This window comes from Corylus avellana, chromosome 1 (assembly GCF_965113065.1).
Source record: "Corylus avellana chromosome 1, dhCorAvel1.hap1.2, whole genome shotgun sequence".
NCBI lineage: Eukaryota > Viridiplantae > Streptophyta > Magnoliopsida > Fagales > Betulaceae > Corylus > Corylus avellana.
In genome coordinates this window covers 15,031,137-15,054,389 of record NC_142490.1, presented here as the reverse complement: position 1 = coordinate 15,054,389, position 23,253 = coordinate 15,031,137, and the positions used below count along the sequence as shown (strand labels likewise).

The window sequence follows — 23,253 nt, the reverse complement described above, 5'->3', positions numbered from 1 at the left end:
TGGACTAGCAAACTGGTCCATGTGCCTGAGGGTTATAAATGGGAATATCATGTACTGTGGAATGGAAAGCACCTATTTTTTTTTAACACTAAAAGTATGATTTTAGGAGAAAAAGACATGAAATTGGTTTTGATTGAGTTGGAGGAAATGGTTGCAGAAAAATGAGATATTTAGAAGTGGACAACTAGGCTTCCTGTTTTCCTACCTAGTTCATCTCAAGCATGTATCAATTGTAGCACTTGGTGATTTGGTAAAAGAAGAATTGGAAAACAGACTCTAAATCTAGGGTAAAACTACAGTCCACCATAATCAATACTTCATAATCTAGGGTAAAACTACAGTCCACCATAATCAATATTTTCTTATGTTGTTTAATCCTATAAGTAAGGAATGTTAAAGTATTAATTAAATAATTAAAATCTTCTGCTGAATGCTACATAGGGTTTGATAGAATGAACATTACACTGGACATGATTGGCTATTAGGGAAAGAAGCAATGGAAAAACACTGGACATTGATATGGGAATGCTTCTATAAGCCTTGAAGAGCTCTTAGTGGACAGGACATGTAACAGGAACATAACTCAAACCTTTCGGCTTGGTTGGTAGAGGATAATGTTTATTTTATTCTCCCATTGAGTCGGTCATATTGCAGTCAGGTCCACCAGTCCAACATGATGAATCAGGTTGCCACAATCAACCAATTCTGGTGAGTTACCAACAAAGGGCCAATGCTCATCGACTATATATCTAGAATAACATAAATGTCCTGTTTTGCTGCTGAGCAAATGAGCTCATCTAAATGCTATTAATTAATCTATTAATAAGCTGACTCAGCTCCTATGGGACATATAGATCTTCCAACAATAATATATGTTGATAGCAGAGATGATTTTTATATTCATAATATATGACTTAGTTGAGTTAAATTAAGTGGGAATGAGGGGACGACCTTAGTCGTTGCTGATAACCTTTCTCGACGGAGCAATTGTGATGACTAGTCATTGGTAAGGTAAAAGTTATTAGCGACGACTTTTCCATAACCCAATGCAGTAGCTCTAAGTGGCACATGGATATTGAACTGTAATTTACTGCAAGGGGTCTTCTTGATGTATACTGAGCTTTCCATAGTATTCATTGCATAATTCTGCTTAGTTTGAAGAACACAAAACTTCCCAGCTGGGATTTTAGTATTCCTGCAGTGTCAACCAACTTCAAGAGTTCGAATTCTTAGCATTGGGTCAGGTGTTAAGCCTGAGACAATTATAATATATACTGGCACTGTCGGAATAACTAGATTTTTTGGACCAAAGAAAGTGACAGTTATGGGAAGAACATGGGGAGGGGGGGTTATCAATTGCCCACTCAACTGATTTATTGTTATTCCATTTGCCTTTTTCCAGAATAGTCATATGCAGCTCCACAATCTCAAAAAAAGGCCAATGCCAAATCGAATTGGTCGGTTCCCGCCCCTTAAAACCATTAAAAAATGATGGGAGGTGCAGATTCCACTAGTAGATATTATATATATAGGAATTCTGCCTTTCTGATTCTGCATGCATTCCAATGCTAAACTTGCTTAATCTTGTGCAAGTTGTTCTTGTGCTAAGTAGTGGTCACCTATATAAAGGAAGCTACTAGTTTCTCTACTTCCCACAACTTGGGTATATTCATTCACAACAAAGTCTTTTATTCTAGTCATTGATTGAGACAAACTCATTTGAGCTTAGCATTCTGAATTCCAGCAAGTGAGAAACCGCTACTTTTAGTTAACACAGCTCAAAATGAAGTATTCTAGAGTGTCATTATTTGTATTCTGCATTTCTTTGGGTTGTTTCTGTCTTTCCACCCAAGCTAGAAGGCATTACCATACAAAACACAAGCACAGTCACTCTCACAAGTCATCCAATATTTCACAACCCCCTTCTGCTTCTCCTGAGCCTGCAGAACCACCTTATAATGATGGAATTTCCTATAATTCTACTGGTTTATTCGATGTACGAAACTTTGGTGCTGTTGGGGATGGCATAGCAGATGACACAGAGGCATTCAAGATGGCTTGGGACACTGCATGTCAAAGTGATTCGGCAGTTATCCTTGTTCCCCACGGCTTCTCCTTCATGATTAAGTCAACCATTTTTACAGGTCCTTGTCAAGGTGGCTTAGTCTTTCAGGTAATCATGTACTCATTAATATTGTAAGCCTTTTTGAATGTTTCCTAATGCCTTTTAAGATAAAAAGAACTGACTTTTTAAGCAACTGTGAAGATTGATGGAACTCTTATGCCCCCGGATGGACCTGATTCCTGGCCAAAGAATAACAGTAGAAGACAATGGCTGGTCTTTTACAGAATCAATGAGATGTCACTGCAAGGAGGTGGTCTCATAGATGGGAGAGGAGAGAAATGGTGGCATCTTCCTTGCAAACCCCACAAGGTATATGTATATTGTGTACTTTGTTTGTAATATGCCCCATTTTTTTGCTTAGAACAATTGTTAAGTCTCTGTGACCATTGAACCAGGGAATTAATGGCGCATCAATGGCTGGACCATGCGATAGCCCAATTGTAAGTTGCACACAGCCTCAATAATATCTTTTATTGACTTAGAATGCGTTTAGTATAAAAATGTGATTTTAAAATATAGAAAAATATGTGTTTTTAAAAACACACGATTTTGGATGTCAAACTGCGATTATAAAAGACAAATTGCAAATTTTAACAAATCGCACATTTTAAAATTGTTATTTTGAAATCGCAAACTCCAACAGTTAGAATGAAATGAAAACACTATATGAACATCATTCTTAATTCATGATGTAGGCAATAAAGTTCTTCATGAGCTCGAATTTGAGTGTGCAAGGGCTTAGAATCAAGAACAGCCCCCAATTCCACTTAAGATTTGATGGCTGCAGAGATGTCCATATCGAATCAATTTACATAACAGCTCCTGCCTTAAGTCCCAACACAGATGGGATTCACATAGAGAACACAAATGATGTCAGAATATATAATTCAGTCATTTCTAATGGTTAGCCAAAAATCTCAAGAATCTTCTTATTCTCTTCATTTCCTATCCTCCAATGGTCACTAAGCTGCTACTCCTTTGCTGATTTCTCTTATAGGTGATGATTGTGTATCAATTGGATCAGGTTGTTACAATGTAGACATAAGAAACATCACATGTGGACCCGGTCATGGAATCAGGTACTCTATCTCCGATAGTTGTTAAAACGACACCTGGGTCCTTGATACTGTCTGTACTTTTCATATATCCACTAAAAGGAATTGGTTTACGATCTATCATTTTCCATAGAATTTCTTAAACCCATCTGCTCACAAATTAACTTATGCTTTTTCAATCTATCAGCATTGGGAGTTTAGGAAATCACAACTCGCGTGCCTGCGTTTCGAATGTTACAGTCAGGGACTCTGTTATTAAAATGTCACAGAATGGAGTAAGAATCAAGACATGGCAAGGTGGATCAGGAGCGGTATCAGGAGTAACATTCAGCAACATTCACATGGATGATGTCCGGAACCCAATCATGGTTGATCAATTCTACTGCCTCACCAAGGCGTGCACCAACCAAACCTCTGCAGTTTATGTTTCAGACATACTATACACAAACATAAAGGGAACCTACGATGTTCGAAGCCCACCAATGCATTTTGCCTGCAGTGATTCTGTCCCCTGCACCAACTTAACTCTCTCGGATGTTGAGCTTCTTCCTGCCAAAGGAGATATAGTGCTAGACCCCTTCTGTTGGAATGCTTATGGAAATCTGCAGACACTAACAATTCCACCAGTCTCCTGCTTGTTGGAGGGTGCTCCTCCATCCATATTGGAGAATGAGATAGATTATTGCCACTAGCTAGGTTCAATCTATATATACATATATATAATATTGCATATCTATCCGTGTATATATGGATGGTAAATCATATTATGTGATTGTTGAGGAGTGGAGTTTTATATGCTCCTCCCTATTTATAAATATAAAAATGTGTGCCTGGATCACTTCATGATCTTTAAGTTTCAACTAGCATATGATGTTTGCTGCTAAAAAGTAAAAACTGTAAGGCAACATTTGTGGTGCCTCAATAATTTTGAACTTGTAGTGGCACACTAAAGGGCAGTAATTTGTGTCGTTTGCAACCCATGTGATCGAGTATGCATGAACATAACTACAAAACTACACATACTTCATAAAGCAAATGCATCAGACTGAGGTATCATATCAACCCAGTAACTTTTTCAATGAGGAAAGCACTTGGTAACCTTGATGTGAGAAAATCACCACTTATCTTAAGAGATTAAGTTAATAGAAAAATGTGTGCATAGGAAAGTGTAAACTTAATTATTTAAAATTAATATTTTAGCACTTCCCCGCAGGGCCGATGTATAGGCTCAAACTCGTATTCAACAAGTGTAACCTAACACATTAACTATTTAACTGAAATGAATGGTACATTACTATCCATAAACCATCTTGCAAAAATCACTTATTTTCACAAATCCATTGGACAAGCAACATTGCATCACATATTTTTACAAACCACATTGCAAAAGTCAAAAAATGGAACTCAAATCTCTAACCTAAGACAAAGACGAAGAGAAAAAGATCAAGAGATAGACCAAAAACAAAAACAAAAACAAAGACATATCAATGGTCAGCGAAGGCGAAGACAAAGAAAGGGAGGAGAGCGGCGGCCAGCAAAAACCCTAAAAGGCGAGAGCGGCAGTGCAGAGAGAGATCAAGCGAGAACAAAAGGAGAAAGACCTCAAATTGAAAGGAACAAAATGTTTTGGCAAGAAAAATGATTCTAGACAAATCGTTTTAATATATATATGGGTAGGCGGGCGGGCGGGCGGACTATATTCTGCTATTCGCCTCCATAGCAGAGATGATATCCATTCGCCTAGAGTTATGGTTAAAAGTTCATCGGTAATCCATCAGGGCAGGCGGATTTAAGTGGCCGTTGTACTATTAGTCGTCCTACCCTTCACCATTCTCCAACTTAGAAAATACAACAACTTTATGGCGTCATTAATTTGTTTGTTTAGGGGAGATTGAGACAAGTGAGTGCAGTGTAAAAGTGGTACGAAAATCCACAAGAGAAAGAGAAGCATAATTAGAGAATAATTTGAGAGTGACTGAATTGGAGAGGATTTGTTGTAGATGTACCACAGCACTAACTTGGATGATACATGAGGTGCTCAAGTGGAGGGACAAAAACTCTTTTTATCATCTCTCTTGCACGCGCAGCCGCTAAAAGCCTAGAATAATCATGAAATATATATATTCAGGCTTCCTATGGAGCACCAAGAGTACTAGAGTGTCGGCTTACGTGCTCTGAAAAGGTGCACGGCCTAAAATCCAATTGCCACCCACCAAACTCTTTCTCTTTTGTTTCAATATTTAATATATGCAGAAGCAGAGAAGAACTCCCTGAGTGGGGTATAAACAATTTGTTCAAGATTTACCTACAAAAGTTCAAAGAGTTTGTGAAAATGGGAGGGAGGCCCGCAACACTTCTGATGCATGTAAGCATAAACATTAGGGTCCCCTACCCTTTCCCTACATTGAAAGCAAGCTTTTTAAGCTTTTTCAGCTCCTGCCAACATCTTTTTGTTTCTCTCTGCAGGCCAAGAGTTGGACCTTTTCCCCATCCAATCCTTCACAAGCAATCAATCCGCATTCTACAATATTCATGACTATATATGTCTCTTTAGCTTTACTCCTTTGCTAGCTTTTTCCTTAATCATATAGATGTATGTACATGGAATCATTAATCTGAATAGAAAGCTCCAGCCTAAAGCCATTTTGCTTGTAAGCATCCTCACAAAGATCATATACTAGTGCAGACGCATTTAATCTGATCAACATTGTGTAAGCATATTGCCGTGAAAAATCGATATTAGAATGTACAATTTTAACTATGTGTATAGAAGTTTGGGCATCTTCCTTAGAGTCAATTTTTAAGGGTGAATTCTGCCAAAAGTTTGTATCATCATTTGGTATCAAAGGCATGAGCCACCATGTTGAGTATAGTATTAGGCACAATTCGTCGAGTATGTAATTGAATGAGTTGCGGCTTTGTGATCAAAATACTAAGGGGTGACCCGTCCTAAGTATCCCACATGGCTTAATACAATTAGACACCCTTCTTTTTCCAAAGTCAGATTTAAAGATAAGTTCTACCCAAAATTTATATAAATCGACTAAGTCGAAGGAATTTGTAAAACATAGAAGGCATGGCAAGAGAAGGGTTTTTTATTTTATTTTTAATTTTTAATTTTTTTTTTTTTTTTTTTTCAGCTTGAAAAGCGAAGGTCTGAATATTTTACTGCCGACATGTAAACAAAAAAGGAATCTAGCACCAAAAGTGTATCAGATCTACATTAGCATAATACTGATGAGTACTACTAAATGACATGTAAAGTAAACAAAATGTTCCTCATGCTTGATGAAGAGATTGACCTTTTTCAAAAAAAAAAGAAAAAGAAGCACGAACAAATAAATAAACCGACACGGAGACAAAAGGAAGAATAAAGAAGTACAGCTTCTTTGCAAGCTAGAGAGAATACACAAAATTGAACAGAAAATATTAACCTTTTGGGGTAATTTCAATTACTTCCACGAAGTTACGCGTCTTTTGCAAACACCCCTCAATGTTCGAAGTCTCTCACTTTGATGTATTGAACTTTAATTTCCTTCCTTTTTTTACTCTTCCGTTACATATTGCAGTTAAATTAAACGGTGAAAAAAGTAATTTCAGTAAGGGTATTTTAATAATTTCACACATTTTCCGTTATGATTTAACAAAAAATCCTAACGGAAGGGGGAAAGTGGAAGGAAATCAAAGTTCAATACATTAAGAGCCTGTTTGGGATTTGAGAAATAGAGCTTTTAAGTCAAAAAAAGCTTTTAGGCAAAAACTTTATTTTTAAGCTTTTGCCAAAAGTGTTTTTTTGGCCATTTTTAAGCTTTTTGAACCCTTAAAAGCGCTTTTAATTTTTTTTACCAAACAAGTACATTTTTCTTCAAACGGGCTTTTTTAGTGTTAAAAGCACTTTTAGGCCCCTCAAATGTAATCTCAAACTGGCCCTAAAGTGAGAGACGTTGAACATTAGAGAGGTGTTTGCAAAATGCGTGTAATTTTATGGGGGGTAAGTGAAATTAACCCTAACCTTTGCACATATTCCACTTATCATTTTGTTATTTTATTCTGTCACTCTTTTTAAGGATGCTCAGAGCCTCACGAAAGAAACAAGTGTTCCAGGTTCCGGATCCCTATCATTTTCTGTCAAAAAAATTCAAAAAAATTCAAAAAGAAAAAAGAAAAAAGAAAAAGAAAAAAGGAAATTGTGGAAAGCAAAACTCCCTTGCTATTCGAATTATGTGCAATTCAGACAGTCTTACAAAGAGATAGGTGCAAAACACACTTACCTATGTAGGTAGGCCCGCACCTAGAATTGCGAGAGGTGTATGAGTCTCGTACGTAGCTACCTTCTCTGTTGAGTTGCTCGAACATGCTATTCAGGCAACAAATGTCAAGAGATCGGGCCAAACCCAACTCAGAATATATTGATGCTATATAGATCTAAAAGGTTCACCAGCTGCACTAATCGTATTCTTGCTTCCCATTCTATTATACAGACTTGAACCTCTCAAGTCCTCAACTACAAGTAACTCCCATATCTATGAAATAATGCAGATCTCGAAAAAAAAAAAAAAATAATAAAAATTGCGAGGATCTCAATCCCATTGCAACCCTTTTTAATAGTTCAACAGGGTATATTGTAACAATTGGTAATTTAGAAAAACATTACAATTGAGGTGGTAGTTTGGATGGCCCAAGGTAGTTTCCCCAATTTTTTTTTTTTGTGAGTACATAAGCAAACAAAGCAGAAAACCAACAAGAAAACTAAACATGTCTAGGACAAAAAACCGAAGGAGGGTCCTTCCCGCTAATGATAGGAACCGTATATAGGAGGAGGAAGATAAATAGGAATGCTGCCAGAAAAAGATCCGCCGCAAAATTTTGGTTTTTATGTTTTGGTATAATCTGTGAAGTATGAAAAGTTTTGAAAGGCCGCAACCTCAAAAGCCAGAAGCTTGGGCTATGATCCATTAGTTATAGAAGGAATTGCGTGGTTTTAGGCCTCAGCATTTTGCCTGGATCACTTGTGGGTTTGCACAATGTCTTGTAAAAGATGGGGAAACTATATTTCATCACAGGGACGGCCCAAAACAAATGATCTTCCACTGCTCAATCGAACAAAAAAAAAAAATTTACTTTTTACCCAAGGAATTCTATATACCGACAAGTTACAAGTCTTAAAAAATATTCTCATATAACTTTATTATTATTAGTATATTTTGGTCTCTTCTTTGATTATGGGTAGGAATAAATGACGGTTTTCTTTCAATTCAGTAATATATGTCTTTTGAAAAAAACTTTTATCAATAAAAAAGGACACTTTGTTTGTTTTTATGGCTTATCAGTAAATAGATGAAAATTAATATCGTGTAAATAACAATTTGATGTGAGACCCACATGATTTCACCATGCCTTCTGAACATACTCAATTACTTATACTGCTATTGACTGAGGATGCTGAGGGGAAACTTCAAGGAAACTACAAACAAAAGTTTCAGAATGCAAGTAGTTGGAACATTCAATATATGGAATAAAAAAAGTTCTCAAGAGTAGTTCAATAGGCTGAGACCATGTCTAATGAAGCGGAGGTCATTAGTTCGAATCCCCCTCCCTCTCTTCTGCGGACATGTAAAAAATAAAAAATAAATAAAAAATAGCTTTCCTAAGTTTTTTCAAATATTTATTTTTGAGAAATGAGAAATGCTATTTAAAAAAAAAAAAATTTTTAAAAAAATTAATGGTAGATGAAGCATGTTTACTCTGATGACTATATACGTAACAACTTAGAAAAAAACGCTAGTTAAATCTGAACTATCATTAAAAAAAAAACCGGTCAATTTGAAACTCCTCTTCTTTCTATAAACCACGTGGAAAACTCCTCTTTCTGTAAAATACTGGTGTCATTAAATTAGATTATATTGAACATGTTTTGTTAGGTGATATGTGCTGCTGCTAAACTTTACCCGGTCCCTTCTAGTGTCTTGTATATATATTAATTATACATATTGGACAAATTAATATATTAATTCTCCAACAACTTGTGTCGGGCATTCTAGTTTCTGTCATGTCAAATATTTCACTACCACCATCATTAATCATCAATGTGCTTCCACAAATTCTACCAACAAAACAAGATTAGGTTCACCAAATTAATATGAACTTCATGCCCTTTATGGTGATGGTACGATATGCTTCAAGAGGTAAATAGTTTCTGGCTTATATTATTAGAAATATAATAAAGTTTTGTTCTAAATTGGGTTTTAATTTTAATTTTAATTTTTTTTTTTTTAATTCAACTACCTATTAAGCTGATCATATTTGTTCAAAATATAAATTAAATTTGGGGTGATTACTTTTTGTCTTCATGAACTACAGCGCCTTGGCACTTTCTCTCTATAAACTATCAAGTATGACACATGATCCCATCAAACTATCATCTTATAGCAAAAAGTCTCATTCCGTCAGTCGAAGAAGATAAAATTGACGGTTAACGGTCATGTGCCATTTAAAAAAAAAATTTCTCACTTTTTCTCTCACTTCAGACCAAGAAAATAATGCTTAGACCCTCCTAAACCTTAATCCAACACATGAAAATAATTTAAAATGAGGACAAAAGTGAAAAAAAAAAAATAATCATAATAATAATAATAATAATAACATATGACCATTGACAGTCAATTTTAACCCCTTTGACTGATGGAATAGAGCTTTTTATCATAAGATGATAGTTTAATAGGGTCATGTGTCATAATTGATAGTTCATAAAGAGAAAATATTAAAGCATTGTAGTTCATGGGAGCAAAAAGTAATTACCCCATTAAATTTTGATTTTTTTAATTTTTTTTTTTTAACAAAAAGTGATCCAAAAACAGAATTTGAAGCAGAGTCAGCCACAGTCAATCACTAATCATTAATTTAATTGAGAAAAGGAGGCATGCATTAATTAATTATTGTTTTAAAAAGAGAACAAAAAAACAAAAAGAAAAAGCAGGGAAAAGAAAAAGAAGAGCGTTGATTGCAACATGTGCACACGTGCAGACACATTTGGTGAAAAATAATCAAAAGAAAAATGTGAGAAAATTCTTCCTGATATATCAATGTCATAGTCATACGGTGTGCATCACGTTATGTGTGCAGAACTTACGTGGGACAGAGGTAGAGAGGAATCTAGGCCCAAAAGTACACATGTTCCTCAATTTATCATCTAATTAATTTATAATATTATTAATGTCTTTAAATTTTTAATAGAAGTAATATTTGTGTCCTCAAATTTGGTAGTAGTTGGGGGAAGGAGAGGACATTTCAAAATCTATTAAACAAAGCTCCATGTCCTTTGAAAAAAAAGAAAAATAGAAGATAAATTATATTTTATTTCTCAAACTAACATCTTATTACAAATCATTGCAACTCTCATGTATACAAATTATCAAAATGTTTTGAGTTATCCTTTTATGAGGGGTGGCTACACCCCCATCTGGATAGAGGGGTACTTGTGCAATTATCCTTTTGTTAAGATGTTGTTCTATTAAGGGTAACCGTATAATCACCCTGAATTGAACAGAACAATGACAACGCGGCCACTTCCATCTCAACATACGGGGTGTGATCATGTAGCCATCCCCCATTTGAGCGAAGGGGTGCCTGCATGACCACTTCTTTGTTCGTACGTTATTTTGTTGCAAGGTGGTCGATCGAGTGATCACCCATCTAATATTCTTGAGAAAGCAGCCATCTCTTTGTTCAAAAGCTATTATGCTAAGAGTGGTTGCATAGCGATTTGTTTTAAGGGAAAACTTTACAAATGTCTTTTGAACTTTCACACATTTAAAAAGATTTTCGTAAAGCTTAAAAGCTCTTAATTTTCACCTCTCAAACTTTTTTTTAAATTTTTTTGACATGTCCACACAGAAGGGGAGAGAGATGATTCGAACTAATGACTTCCGCTTCATAAAGCGTGATTTCTAGTCGATTGAGCTATCCCTTGAGGACCTCTCAAACTTTTAATGTGATGCAATATACCCCCCCTTCGAGAAGGTTTGGTGTTAAACAAACATTAAAATTGATGAAATGACATTTATACCCTCAAAACTTTTATAAAATTTTAAATTTACCCTTAATTTCACATTAACCTTTTTTAAAAAAGAAAGAAAGAAAGAAAGAAAGAAACACTGAGGGTATTTTTGGTATTTTCATAGCCTCTGTTAAGATTTAACACTAAATCTTAACGAATAGGATAGATTGCATCAAATTAGAAGTTCGATAAGTAAATTTGAGAGTTTTTAAGCTTTAAAAAGTCTTTCTTAAAATGGTTGAGAGTTGGAGGACTTTTGTGAAGTCAGCCATTTTTTTATCAACATTCTAATGCAAAAACATGGGTAAATTAGTCACACAAAAATGACTCAGGTGCACGTGCTAGTCATGTGTGTCTACGTTTTTCCATTCTAACTAACCGCCAAATTTGACATAGATGATGACTCAGAACATTTTGGTAGTTTGTAGATTCGACATACATACGCTGGGCCATAGTTAAGTTTAGAGGCGTAAATGTAAATGTGAATGTAAATGTAAATGAGTATTAGTAGAGTGAAATTTGTGAAATGTGTCATGATTGTGTAAGTTGTGCATCACATTGAAAGTGAAATGATTGGAGCGCATGACCTTGACCTTGTACTATAAGTGAGAGTGTCTGTCCGAGAAGTAGCGTAGAAGCAACCTAGAAATTAGGTGCATGCTTCTTCCATGGAGGCTATGGAGCTCACTACTGCAACCAACAAGAGAAAGATTAGCCATGATATTGAAGATCATCATCAGGAGGAAGAAGATGATGATGAACAAAAAATAGACAAGTTCTTTGCTCTTATCAAAAACCTTCGCGAGGCTCGCGACCGTTTGATGAGTGGCTCGAGTGCATTCAACGGGGGAGATGATCAGAACAGGAGGCTCAAGAGGAAGGTCGGGGAAGAGAAGCTGGCTGTAGTTTGGAAACCCTCGTTCCAACGTGAAGATTTCATGGCGCCGGAAGAGGCGGCGGCGGCGGCGGTGGCGGTGGCGGTGGCGGCTCCGTTCAAAAACCCTCCGCCGGTGACGGCCTTGTTAGTGGGTTCTTCTTCTCAGAGAGGAGGAGGTAATAAGGAAAATGATACAGAAGGGTTAGACCTAAGGCTCTCACTCTAGCGTTTGCGCTTTTTGCAGAATATTAATTAATTGCATGATTATCTACTATGGATGATGTATGATTCATACATCATGAATCATGATGTATGTGATTAAGTGGAGGAATATGCAGACCCCTTTTATCCATTTATTATTTATTTATTTGGAATTATGGACTATATATTATCCCAATTAATTTAGTAAATCTTTTTAATTTTTATTTTGTACTGCTTCAATGTCTAGATTCCAATGAAAAAGCTTGGTTCACAAAGGGTACGTTGCACATTCTGGTTATTAGGGTCAAAAAGAACATATTGTTTTCTTTTTATTTTTCTTTTTCTTTTTCTTTTGGTATAGTTGAAGATGACATTTCTTTAAATTGGATTAATTAGAAGAATTTAGTTTATAAAATTGTTATGTGTTTTTTAACCATATACATGAGAAGTACTGTATGCTTTATTTTTTTAATAATATTATTTAAAAGTTGGAGGAAATTCTCTTAAAAAAAGAAGAAAAAAAGCATGTGCTTCAACATGAGACTTAATTAACTAATTAAACTATCTGATACCACCAATTCTAATAGCCTAATTAATGGTACTTTATTATTATTATTATTACTATTTAGGGGCAATTTCACTTACCTCATGAAGTTATGCGCCTTTTGCAAATACTCTCAATGTTCAAAGTTTCTTATTTTGGTGTATTGAATTTTGATTTCCTTCCATTTTTTTCCTTCCGTTACATATTGCAGTTAAATTAAACGGTATAATGAATAATTTCAGTAAGAATATTTTAGAATTTAACAAACAATCCTAATGGAAAGGAGAAAGTGAAAAGAAATCAAAGTTCGATATACCAAAGTGAGAGACTTTAAGCATTGAGAAGTGTTTATAACTCACTTTGAACATTGAGAAATGTTTACAAAAAGAGGATAACTTTATCGAAGTAAGTGAAATTACCCATATTTTTTTATAAAAGAGGAGAAGACTTATATTCAGTCCACCATATAAAGAATAAGGACACTTCTATGAGTGTAAAAAAATAATTTATGTTATTAAAAAGAGCAAGCTGACACTAGTACACCCTCCAAATTGTTCTCCAATTGAACATAGACTTCTTAATTATGTCTTAAAACCTTAAAAAAGTGATTATCAAATACGAATTAGTCCAACCTCATGGAGCCAACTATAAGTTACCCGGGCCACTGTTCCTTTTATCGGGATGAAAAGAATAAGTGCTCGTTTACTAGTGCTTTTTACGATTAATTTTTGTTTTTTAGCGGTAAAAAAAGGTAAAAAGTAAAATCTTTAACAAATAATTCTACGTATAAAATATTCAAAAACGTACACTTGAAATTACTTTTCACATTTATATAATCACAAACATTTATCAAAGAAACCATTGATAAAATGGCCGGAGCTAGCGGTTTCCTTTAATTTGCTGTGTATTTGAATGTGAAGGAGAGAGAGAGATAGAGTGGTTTTGTTCATTGCATTTTTAGTTTTTTTTTATTTATTTTTAATTGTTCTTGTTGATGGTTTTTGTTGGAAGAATTAATAATACCAGATGCTATTCTACAGTAAAGGAATAATTAGTCCTCTCCTTTTTAGAGGGATAGATATTCTCAAGAATAAAAAATTAAAGAAAAACTATTTCACATGAATAACTTGTCTGAAAAGTTATAGTATGCATGGCTGGAACAACAGGAATTATGTGTGGCTTATATGCAAGTAGATTTCTATAATAAATTTGGCCATAATTGTATAAATTTTGAATGTATCATCATCATACAGGGACCTCGATCGAAAAAAATGAGCGATCTCTCTTGTTTTTTTTTTTTTAACTAAAGGATGAGAAGGGGTGATCAGTGTAATTTCTTTTCTTGGACGTGACCATTAGGGTTTTCCACTCACTGTAAAATGTTTGGTTTGAGTCATAGCTACTATCTGAAAAGACGAGTTCGTTACCACAACCTCACCAAAGTACAAGCTAATAAAGCCCATTCTTAATAGCATCTGATTCGCGCAACTACTACTACAAGTGAATTCGAACACGCGACCACTAAAAAAAAGAGAGGACTTAACCTCTGCTGATTTACCAACTAGACTATTGTCTCCTCCTTTCCGAGCAGAAAAATATATATCAAGTTGTTGAAATGGTGGAATTGTCAGTTCAAACTGTTAAAATGAAGGCATGATGATGACTCGTATATAGTAGGTGTTAATTTCATGAGATGTGCTCATGAGTTTGTTGAATTATTCAGAAAATTATATGGCTAGGGCTGTGGACCTCTCTGGCCTTGTAGGGGCCAGGAGGAAACACTGCTCCCACGTATTGCACCCATTGATGACCACCAAAGAACCAACGCCAACATAATCACTCCACCCACCACCCGACCCAAAGACAAGGACTACAGTAATAGTTTAATAACTTTCTAAGCTTAGGAAAATACCTAGTTAGCTGTCCATATATAATATTAGAAATGGGTCTTGGGTCTAACTCAACCCAAAAGCTAGTTCAAGAGTTGAGATTTCCTCTTACTCTTATAAATGACCAATCTCCTTAATACCCAGGCAATGTGGAACTTCCAACACGCCCCCTCACGTGTGACGGGAGGACATCCAAGCTAACACGTGCGATAATGGGTGACGGTAGGCCACAGCCAATTGAATCTGGCTCTGATACCATATTAGAAATGAGTTTTGAGCCTAATTCAACCTAAAAGCTAACTCAAGAGTTGAGGTTTTTCTTTACCCTTATAAATGGCCAATCTCCTTAATACCCAAGCAATGTGAAACTTCCAACGTATAATATCTCTCACTTGATCTTATACAAATTCTACCCCCAACATGTCTCGAACAACACGTCTTTTGTTTAAGCAGATGTATATGCCTATTAGGCGGGGGCGGAACTACGTAGCGGTCCCAAGCCACCATAATTTTCCCAATTATTTGAGGTTCTTACATAGCCAAATCTACCCCAACATTTATTGAGCAAGTTGGCCTATCAATTGAAACAGCAAATTGCTGAGAATCCCTCCGTATCCCATTTCATTAAGTGTGTTGTGTACAATTTTTTTTTTTTTTTTTTTTTAATTTATTCCTTGAAAAAAAAGATAAGAGCATAAAGCTCTTGCATCAGAGAGCATAAAACTCTGCTAAATCATAGTCAAAGCTATGATGTTACAATGTCATAGAAATAAAATATAAAAATTGTATAATTAGGTATTATCTATGACTTCAACATCCGCTAACCCATGTCCAAATTTCAATTATAGAACAAAGACTCAATCTAATACATATATAGCCCATATTTTCAACTTTTATTTTTTCAATTATGGGAGCAAAACTCTCACACCAAAATTAATACTCATCGACCCAAAGGTCAAGACAAAAACCTTCAACCAAAAAACCACTTATGAAATTAAGCAAATCTAAGCAGAAGTTAAGCTCTTATTAAAAAACAAACAACAAAAATATAATAAAAAACCAACAAATAGCTACAACAGTCGGGGCAAGGGAGGTGAAGTGTATTGGATGGCGCGTGGTGGACAAGATGGAGTTGTGAGGAGCCAGGGAGCACGGTGGGCTGGTGCATGGTTGAGCAAAACCACGTAAGAAGCTTAGATTTAGATTTGAAAAACTAAATTTAAAACCTAACCAATTTTAGGAAGAGCGGTGCACTACAGTAGAAGGCGGACGGCTACCTTCCTCCTCACTACAGGGCAGCTTTTGTCTCTCTAGGAGAAAACCTAGGGCCGGCTCTGGTCGTGTCGCGTGCAACTTGGGAATTAAGGAAACTCAGAAATCATTTATTATTTTCATGTTCGTTCTTTCTTTTCTGTTAAGGATTTGACTCAGGATCCTGCGATAAATGCAGCATCTGTTGGAGTGATAGATGTTGTCAGGATACCTTACTTTACTTTACTTTGGATGTTGCAGCTTGAAAAGCTTTAAAGATAACTCTCTTTTGTGCAGCGGCCGTATAAAAATAAATTAATTAACGAGAAGAGCAGTTCTGGTGATGGGCCAGTTTTTTGTCTTTTATCCGTCCTTATTTAGAATTAATTAAAACAAGGATATGGTAAATAATTCTTTTAATAAAGGTTTCACGTGACGTTCCCTCAAGTCTTTTCTTCTATGTCATTATTGTTTATGAAGCTTTTTTGGTTGTTGGGGCTTGCTTGTGCTGTAGCCCTTGTATTTTTTTTGAAAAATGCTAAAGGCCTAACTTTTTTACCTAATAAAAGTTTAATTTTTGACTTATTTTTTTTTAAAAAAAAACAAAATAAAAAATGAAAAAAATGTCTGAAGCAACCCTATCTATTTTTTTGTCTTTCTTTTATTTGGTATTTTTTAAAAAATGAAAAAAATACCATTTTTTATTTTTTTTAAAATACCAAATAAAAGAAAGACAAAAAATAGATAGGGTTGTTTCAGACATTTTTTCTATTTTTTATTTTATTATTATTTTTTTAAAAAAAAAAATGTAAAAGTTGAACTTTTGTTGAGCAAAAAAGTTGGGTCTCTATCATCCCTCATTTCTTTTCTTCCTTCTTCTTTTAATAAAGTTTACTTACAAATAAATTATAACAAAATTTCATGTACTCATAGCTGCCACTCTTTTCTGCTTCTTTTATATATATATATATATAAAAAGAGACGGAGTCAACTTTGAGTTTGAAATGATTAAAAGTCAATTTTTTTAAAATAGATCAATTGACAAAAAAATATCTTAAATTAATTTTTTTTACCTTCAATTTTTTTTTTTCGCCTTCAATTTTTTTTTTCTTGTAATTTGTGAGGACCATAGCCACTACCGGTCCCCCTAAATTCGTCCGTATATATATATATTATACAGAAAATCTTATATGATAGAACTTGTATTATAATGTCGTTTAATTTCTTGGCAGAGTCACATGCAGAGATATGATTAATTGCTGAGCTAGAAGTTCACTTACCCCATTGACTAAGAGTTAGTGAGAGCCCAGTCCATGTACTTTGCAGGTGAGAGGGATCACAAAAATACGATTCTGTCAAAAGAAACAATAGGTTCACGGACAAAAAGAAAAAAATAAAAATAAATGATAATAATAATAATAAATAATAGAAACCATGACTTAATAAATAACTAAATAAATCAAGTGCTCATAATGTTGTAGGTGTAGAGTGTAGTCAAACCAGAAAATTGGGAGGGAAATAAGGGAAAAGATAAAGTAAGACCAATCAACAAAGTTATTAAAGAAAGCCCCAAAAATTGCTGCGTAGAACCTTATATATGTCTTCCTTTTTTCTTTTTTCTTTTTTCAAATTGGGTTTGAAAATCTAGTAAAAAATGGTTTGAAAATTTTCCTTTAATTCAGTATATTAAATTAATATTTGTAGGTAATTTTTATGTGAGAATAAGAGCATAGGTAATTAAAAATCTATGTGAAAATCTATGGCTTTGTATGATAACATTTTTTTTTTTTACCTTCTCCCTTTTATGTTTACTCTTTATTTTCTTTTTAAAAAAAAACAAAAAAAATATTAAAAAATAACACAAAACACTTAAAACTACTTATTTTTTTAATTGTCTCATCAGAATATTCTTTTCAAACAAAAATACAAGAACCACCTTTTATAAAAAGTATTAACAAGCATAATATATTCTAAAGATAGGTGCTAGTTACTTAAGCCAAATTAAAAAAAAAAAAAAAAAAAAATTTACTGATTACTCTTGATCTTTTATTACTTTTGCAATTATTCCTCTTAATTTAGTGTTTATCTTTAATTTTTTTTTTTCCAATTTCAGACATCCATTAGGATTTTTAATTAAATCTTGTTAAAATTTTTAAAATATTATTTTTTTAAAAAAAAATTAAAGATTCATGCACGGATATCCTTTCATCACATTTTTAAAGTTTAAAGGTAGTTTGTAAATAATAAAAGATTAAGAAAGACTTCCAAAAAAGTATTACAGTAGACAACTTTTTATATATATATATATATATATATATATATATTTTTTTTTCTTTCTTTTGTTAAAAAAACGACGAGGAGTAAAAAAATAAAAAAGGCTCAACCGAAGTTTCGTCATATGTTTTCGTCACATTGCAAGTTTGATGACGCCGATCACTCAACTACTCTGAGAAATTACAGAAATACACTCATAAAATAAATTTTAGTGGGAGAATAGGAGTTGGGAGAATATGGCAATTGGGTCATTTGGGTACAATGAATAATAATATAATAAATGATTTAACCCCATGACCGTGACCTTATATAATTGAACCTTTTCTCAAGAAGTAGCGCAGAAGCATCCTAGAAGTTGCATGCTTTCTCTTCTTCTGTTCCCTTTTGGCTTCCTGCTTAAGCATCATCATCACATGGAGGGTGCAGCAGCAGCAGCAGGAGGGAAGAAGAGAAAGATTTGCATAGAAGATGAAGATGAAGAACAGAAAATAGAGCAGTTTTTTGCTATTATCAGGAACATTAGAGAGGCTCGTGAGCGTTTAAAGAATGACTTTGATGCAAAGAAGAAGAAGCAGAAAGTCGTTGTTGACGAGGAGATGAAGCAAATCCAAGTGTGGAAGCCCACTTTCGAACGTGGAGACTTCATGGAAGAGGAATCTCAGTTCAAATCCATTGTGGGTTCTTCTCAAGAAGGAGATGAAGGATCAAAGAAAGAAGATCAAGAGGAGAAAGAAGAATTAGACCTCAAGCTTTCTCTTTAATTAATGTAACTTTTCTATGTTAATTAATGAAGTTGAGAGGGAAATTTAAGGTTAGATATTGTGCTTAGACCTTCAAATTTACCATGTAGTTCTTGTTCTTGACAATCTATATATATTAACCAACTGTTTTTTTTTTTTTAAGGTCTTAGAAATTAATCATGTTGTTATTAGGGTTTAATTTAGAACTACGAATCAAATGTTTTATACAATTTGCATGAGAAAGTCTTTGTTGTGTTATTCTATTCTTATCATGTTTTAGAAGAGGATGGAATAAGATTGTTTGGCCATGCTAGGAGACTTGTTTTTCAAAGCTGAGATAATTACTCACCTAAAAGCAATTGTAGTAAAAAGTGATGATATATTTACACTCCATTCTCTTGGGCTGTGTTTGGCAAAGACCGGGACCAAAAATATTCAAAAAAAGATTTCTTAAAATTAACCCAATATTTTTGTTTTTTATATTACATCATCACTTTTTATTACTATTTAAATAAAAAAAATTATTATAAAATAAATTTTTTTACTTTTTTATACAATATATTCTTATTTTTTTTTCTCATATTAATTAAATTTGCTACTATGAGTCTACTATTTTTTTTTTTCTATTTCATTGCCAAACAAAGCCCAAGTGCCCACACATGGGTCCCAAGATTTGATTTGGGGTGAAAAAGATTGGCTTGGCGGTGGAAAGAAAAGCATCTGTGAAAATTCAAACCTTGGAGTTAACTTTGGCCCTTTGGGTATCTCTTTTATTTTTTGTTCGATTTTAGGGCATCTTTCCTAGTACAGGGTACCCGACATCTAGTTGACTCAAAGTTAGATCTACTCTTTCGGCTCTTCGTGAAATTACTCCAATGGTCCCAAACAATTAGGTTTGTTAAGGTGAGTGGTTAAAAATTGCTCCGCATTCACTATCGTTCTATTTGTGTGGGATATATACCACATGTACCCGTGCGGTTGTGGGTAGATTCCGCAAAGTGCAAATGTGGATATATACTAAAATTAACTCTTTGATGTAGAATAAGGATGTTATTCCCCTATATAGCGCGATTTACACCCTTCCAAATCCAAACAACACCTAAAGGAGGCGAATATGTGGTGTTCTTGACCAAACATAACAAATATAATAAATTTTGAAAATTAATTAGCACATGCAATGTTGTTAGAATTAATCAAAGCACAAAATAAATCCAATACACAAATTTTCGTGAAGAAGTTTAGACATTTTGAAGAACTCTGCAAAAGTAAAACTGCTCAGAATAATCAAGTTACACATAATTTATACTTACAAAACCGTAATTTGTATGAAAACCTTATGTTTACCCTCAACAAACGATTCATTTGTCTGCATGCAGTACCTCTAGAGTTTTGGCCAATTTTTCTATAGAATTTTCTCTTGCAACCAGAACTGATCCAGTGGGGCTTGAAGGTTTTTGATATTTGCGGGGTAATATGTATGAAATTGAAATTGAATCTAAATAGAGTCTAAGGCCTTGTTTGGTAAATAACATGAACTTTATAAGGCACTATTCTTGTTTGGTGAGGAAAAAAATGAGTGTAATTAATAATTAGTATAGAAAAGTGAAAAAATAGTATTGAAAAGTAAAAAAAATTTGTTTTGTAGTGATTTTTTTATTTAAATAGTAGTAAAAAGTAAATGATGTGATATAAAAAGTGAGAATGTTTTGATGTTGATTTTTTTTTTTAAAATGAGATGAATAGTGTGGTGCTGTTTGCCAAACACCACCTAAGAGATGTATGAAATTGAAGGCATAGGAATGCATAAATTCTCTTTTAGCTCACAAAATAATGGCTTCGGGTTCCGTGGAAAATCGTGCAATTTGAAGCGTATATAAACACTAAGAAAACAAGTGTTTTGGTGCAATTAAAACTATGAAACGACAATTTTTAAGGCATTGCTTAGAAAGATAAGTGATCTGTTCAGACATGGTCCAACCTAGATGATCTCCCAACCTTCATTGTTTGTTCATTCCATAACCCCTTCGGATGATGTCTAATTGAGAATGCAACAGTACAAATGTACAGCTTCTTATAATTTTGTATCGAACATCTTTGTTTAGACCCACTGCAAATTTGGTCGTACGGTCGATGAAATCAAAGAGGAAATGAATCAATTGAGATTCTTGGAGGTTTGAACGTGTAATGAGAGATGCAAACTCAATCATTCATACTTTTGCTAGAGAGGCTATTAAGTGTGTCATATATAAAGTTTGGATTAAAAAATCTTCAGATTATATCTGTGGCATTGTAATGAGATACCGACTAAGAGCATCTTACCCGTGTCTGGTCATTGTCATTCCACAATTTGTTCAAAAAAAAAAAACAAAACAAAAAAAAATCTCACGCCTCTTCCTCTGCATGTGTGGGGGCAACTCAATTTGGGTTAATTAGGAGGATCACGTCGGATTCATTATACTCTATCAATCTGATTGATTCCATTCAATCAAAGAGCCTATATATCCTGTTGTCTTTCTAGCTAGTTCCCTAAGGCGTACGTGGCCGTTAGTGTAGCATAATGGCTATTGAAGAGTCCCACTCATCACTCATCACTCATCCAAGACTTTTTTCTCAATCGTACGTCCCATTCTTTTTCATATGCTACATCAACGGCCCCAACAAATTAATGGCATCCCCGACGTAACCCACACAGTAAGCCCAAAATCAACCCATATATTGACCCCACTGTATTCTACTTGCCTAACAAGGAAGTAATTCCCAAGCCATTATCGTGTTACAATGACATTTAACTGTCACATGGGCTACAACTTATGATTATACATCCTTAACTAGTTAACTTCAAGGATAAATTGTGTCTCAATTAAGGTAAATATATATGAGATAAATCTCACTCAAAAAAGAGATCATGATACATTCTTTTCGAAGCATTCTATTAGAAGTATTATACCTTTCTTTATAAGTTCCTTATAAACTAAGATGAAGATACTTATTACTCTAGCGTTAAAAGATATTTGAATAGCATTTATCACCTTTATAATAAAATATATTTCACAGAATACTCACAAATTGAAAATAGAGGAGAAATGCTACCGTTCCTCTAAAACAAATATGAGGGACCGGTTGTTAGGGATGGAATCAAGAATTTTCGTCGGCATGGGCTAAAGTATGAATTAAAAATATATTTAAATAGGGGACCAAATAATTGATGAGAAATATATTAAGATTAAAGACTTAATTAATATAAAATAAAAAATAAAATCAGTATTCATTCAATGTTAAGAAAATATAAACAAATTAAAAAATAATTATTTTTTAAAAATAATTCAATTTTCAATTTAATCCTAAAATGTAAAGTATATTAAAACTTATTAGAGATAAACATTACACACAGTCACGCAACACAAATGTTAAAGCGTATTAAAACTTAAAATTTTTGGACTATTTTTTATGGTCTAAGACCAAACTTTGGATTGCCTTTTTAATGGGTTTGGGTTCGATTAACTAATAACTTTTAGCTCAAATTCACAATTTAAAACATATTTAATAATAAAAAAAAAATTCAAAACTTGGGGAATTTTGGTCATGCCCCGTCTACATGTAGTTCCGTCTGTCTCTAGGTAGTGTAATTTTTTTTTTTAAAAAAAAAATATTTACGTAAGATTAAAAAAAAATATTAATCTTAAAAATAATTCGAAGCATTTTTCCTTCTTGAGTATTTAATTTAATTCAATAGTCACAACTCTAGAATTATTCATATCACTTAAAATAAATACGAGTATTTATTCATTATAACTTGAAAAATTAAATATTATTGTATTTAATGATATGAATAATATCACGTTATTTAATTAAATAAAGCTAAATATAGGTAAGATACAATAATATTAAATTATAATAATGAAATGCTTTATTTCCTTATTTTAGTCGTTTCTATTGGTTGTCCAAATGACGCGTGAAGTAGTGGTCAAAATCCTCGTGAATCAGAGCGTTGGAAACAGCAAAACGCGCAACCCAGTGGGTCCATGATGTCACGGAATATACGTCACCAAACAACCTCGTTGGCCTTTTACACTTCTTGTTTAAGACTCCCGCAGACGTAACTACGCTGATGTCACCCCCATCGTCGTCAATACGAATTTACTTTTATGCCCATCACACACTTGTTAAAGGAATCTTAGCCGGCGGGGTACTTTTGGCTTCCTATCAGTCACCGCCCTATAAATTTCTAAGCACCCAAAGAA

At 33.9% G+C, this 23,253-nt stretch overlaps 3 protein-coding genes across 3 annotated transcripts; all 3 read left to right on the top strand.

Moving 5' to 3' along the window:
- Positions 1-1,579: 1,579 nt before the first annotated feature.
- LOC132171797 (Pectin lyase-like superfamily protein) lies at positions 1,580-4,013 on the top strand. Its single transcript, XM_059583198.2, has 6 exons — positions 1,580-2,173; positions 2,267-2,434; positions 2,521-2,565; positions 2,821-3,028; positions 3,123-3,204; positions 3,368-4,013. Exons 1-6 carry the CDS (start codon positions 1,784-1,786, stop codon positions 3,870-3,872), a joined length of 1,398 nt encoding a protein of 465 aa, XP_059439181.2. The 5' UTR covers positions 1,580-1,783; the 3' UTR covers positions 3,873-4,013.
- Positions 4,014-11,851: 7,838 nt separating this feature from the next.
- On the top strand, positions 11,852-12,497 carry LOC132172335 (uncharacterized). The gene has a single exon (XM_059583815.2). The coding sequence runs from the start codon at positions 11,905-11,907 to the stop codon at positions 12,337-12,339; it is 435 nt and encodes a 144-aa protein (XP_059439798.2). The 5' UTR covers positions 11,852-11,904; the 3' UTR covers positions 12,340-12,497.
- Positions 12,498-18,614: 6,117 nt separating this feature from the next.
- On the top strand, positions 18,615-19,168 carry LOC148587970 (uncharacterized). Its single transcript, XM_088512381.1, has one exon. It carries the CDS (start codon positions 18,632-18,634, stop codon positions 19,031-19,033), a length of 402 nt encoding a protein of 133 aa, XP_088368507.1. The 5' UTR covers positions 18,615-18,631; the 3' UTR covers positions 19,034-19,168.
- The last annotated feature ends 4,085 nt before the right edge of the window (positions 19,169-23,253 follow it).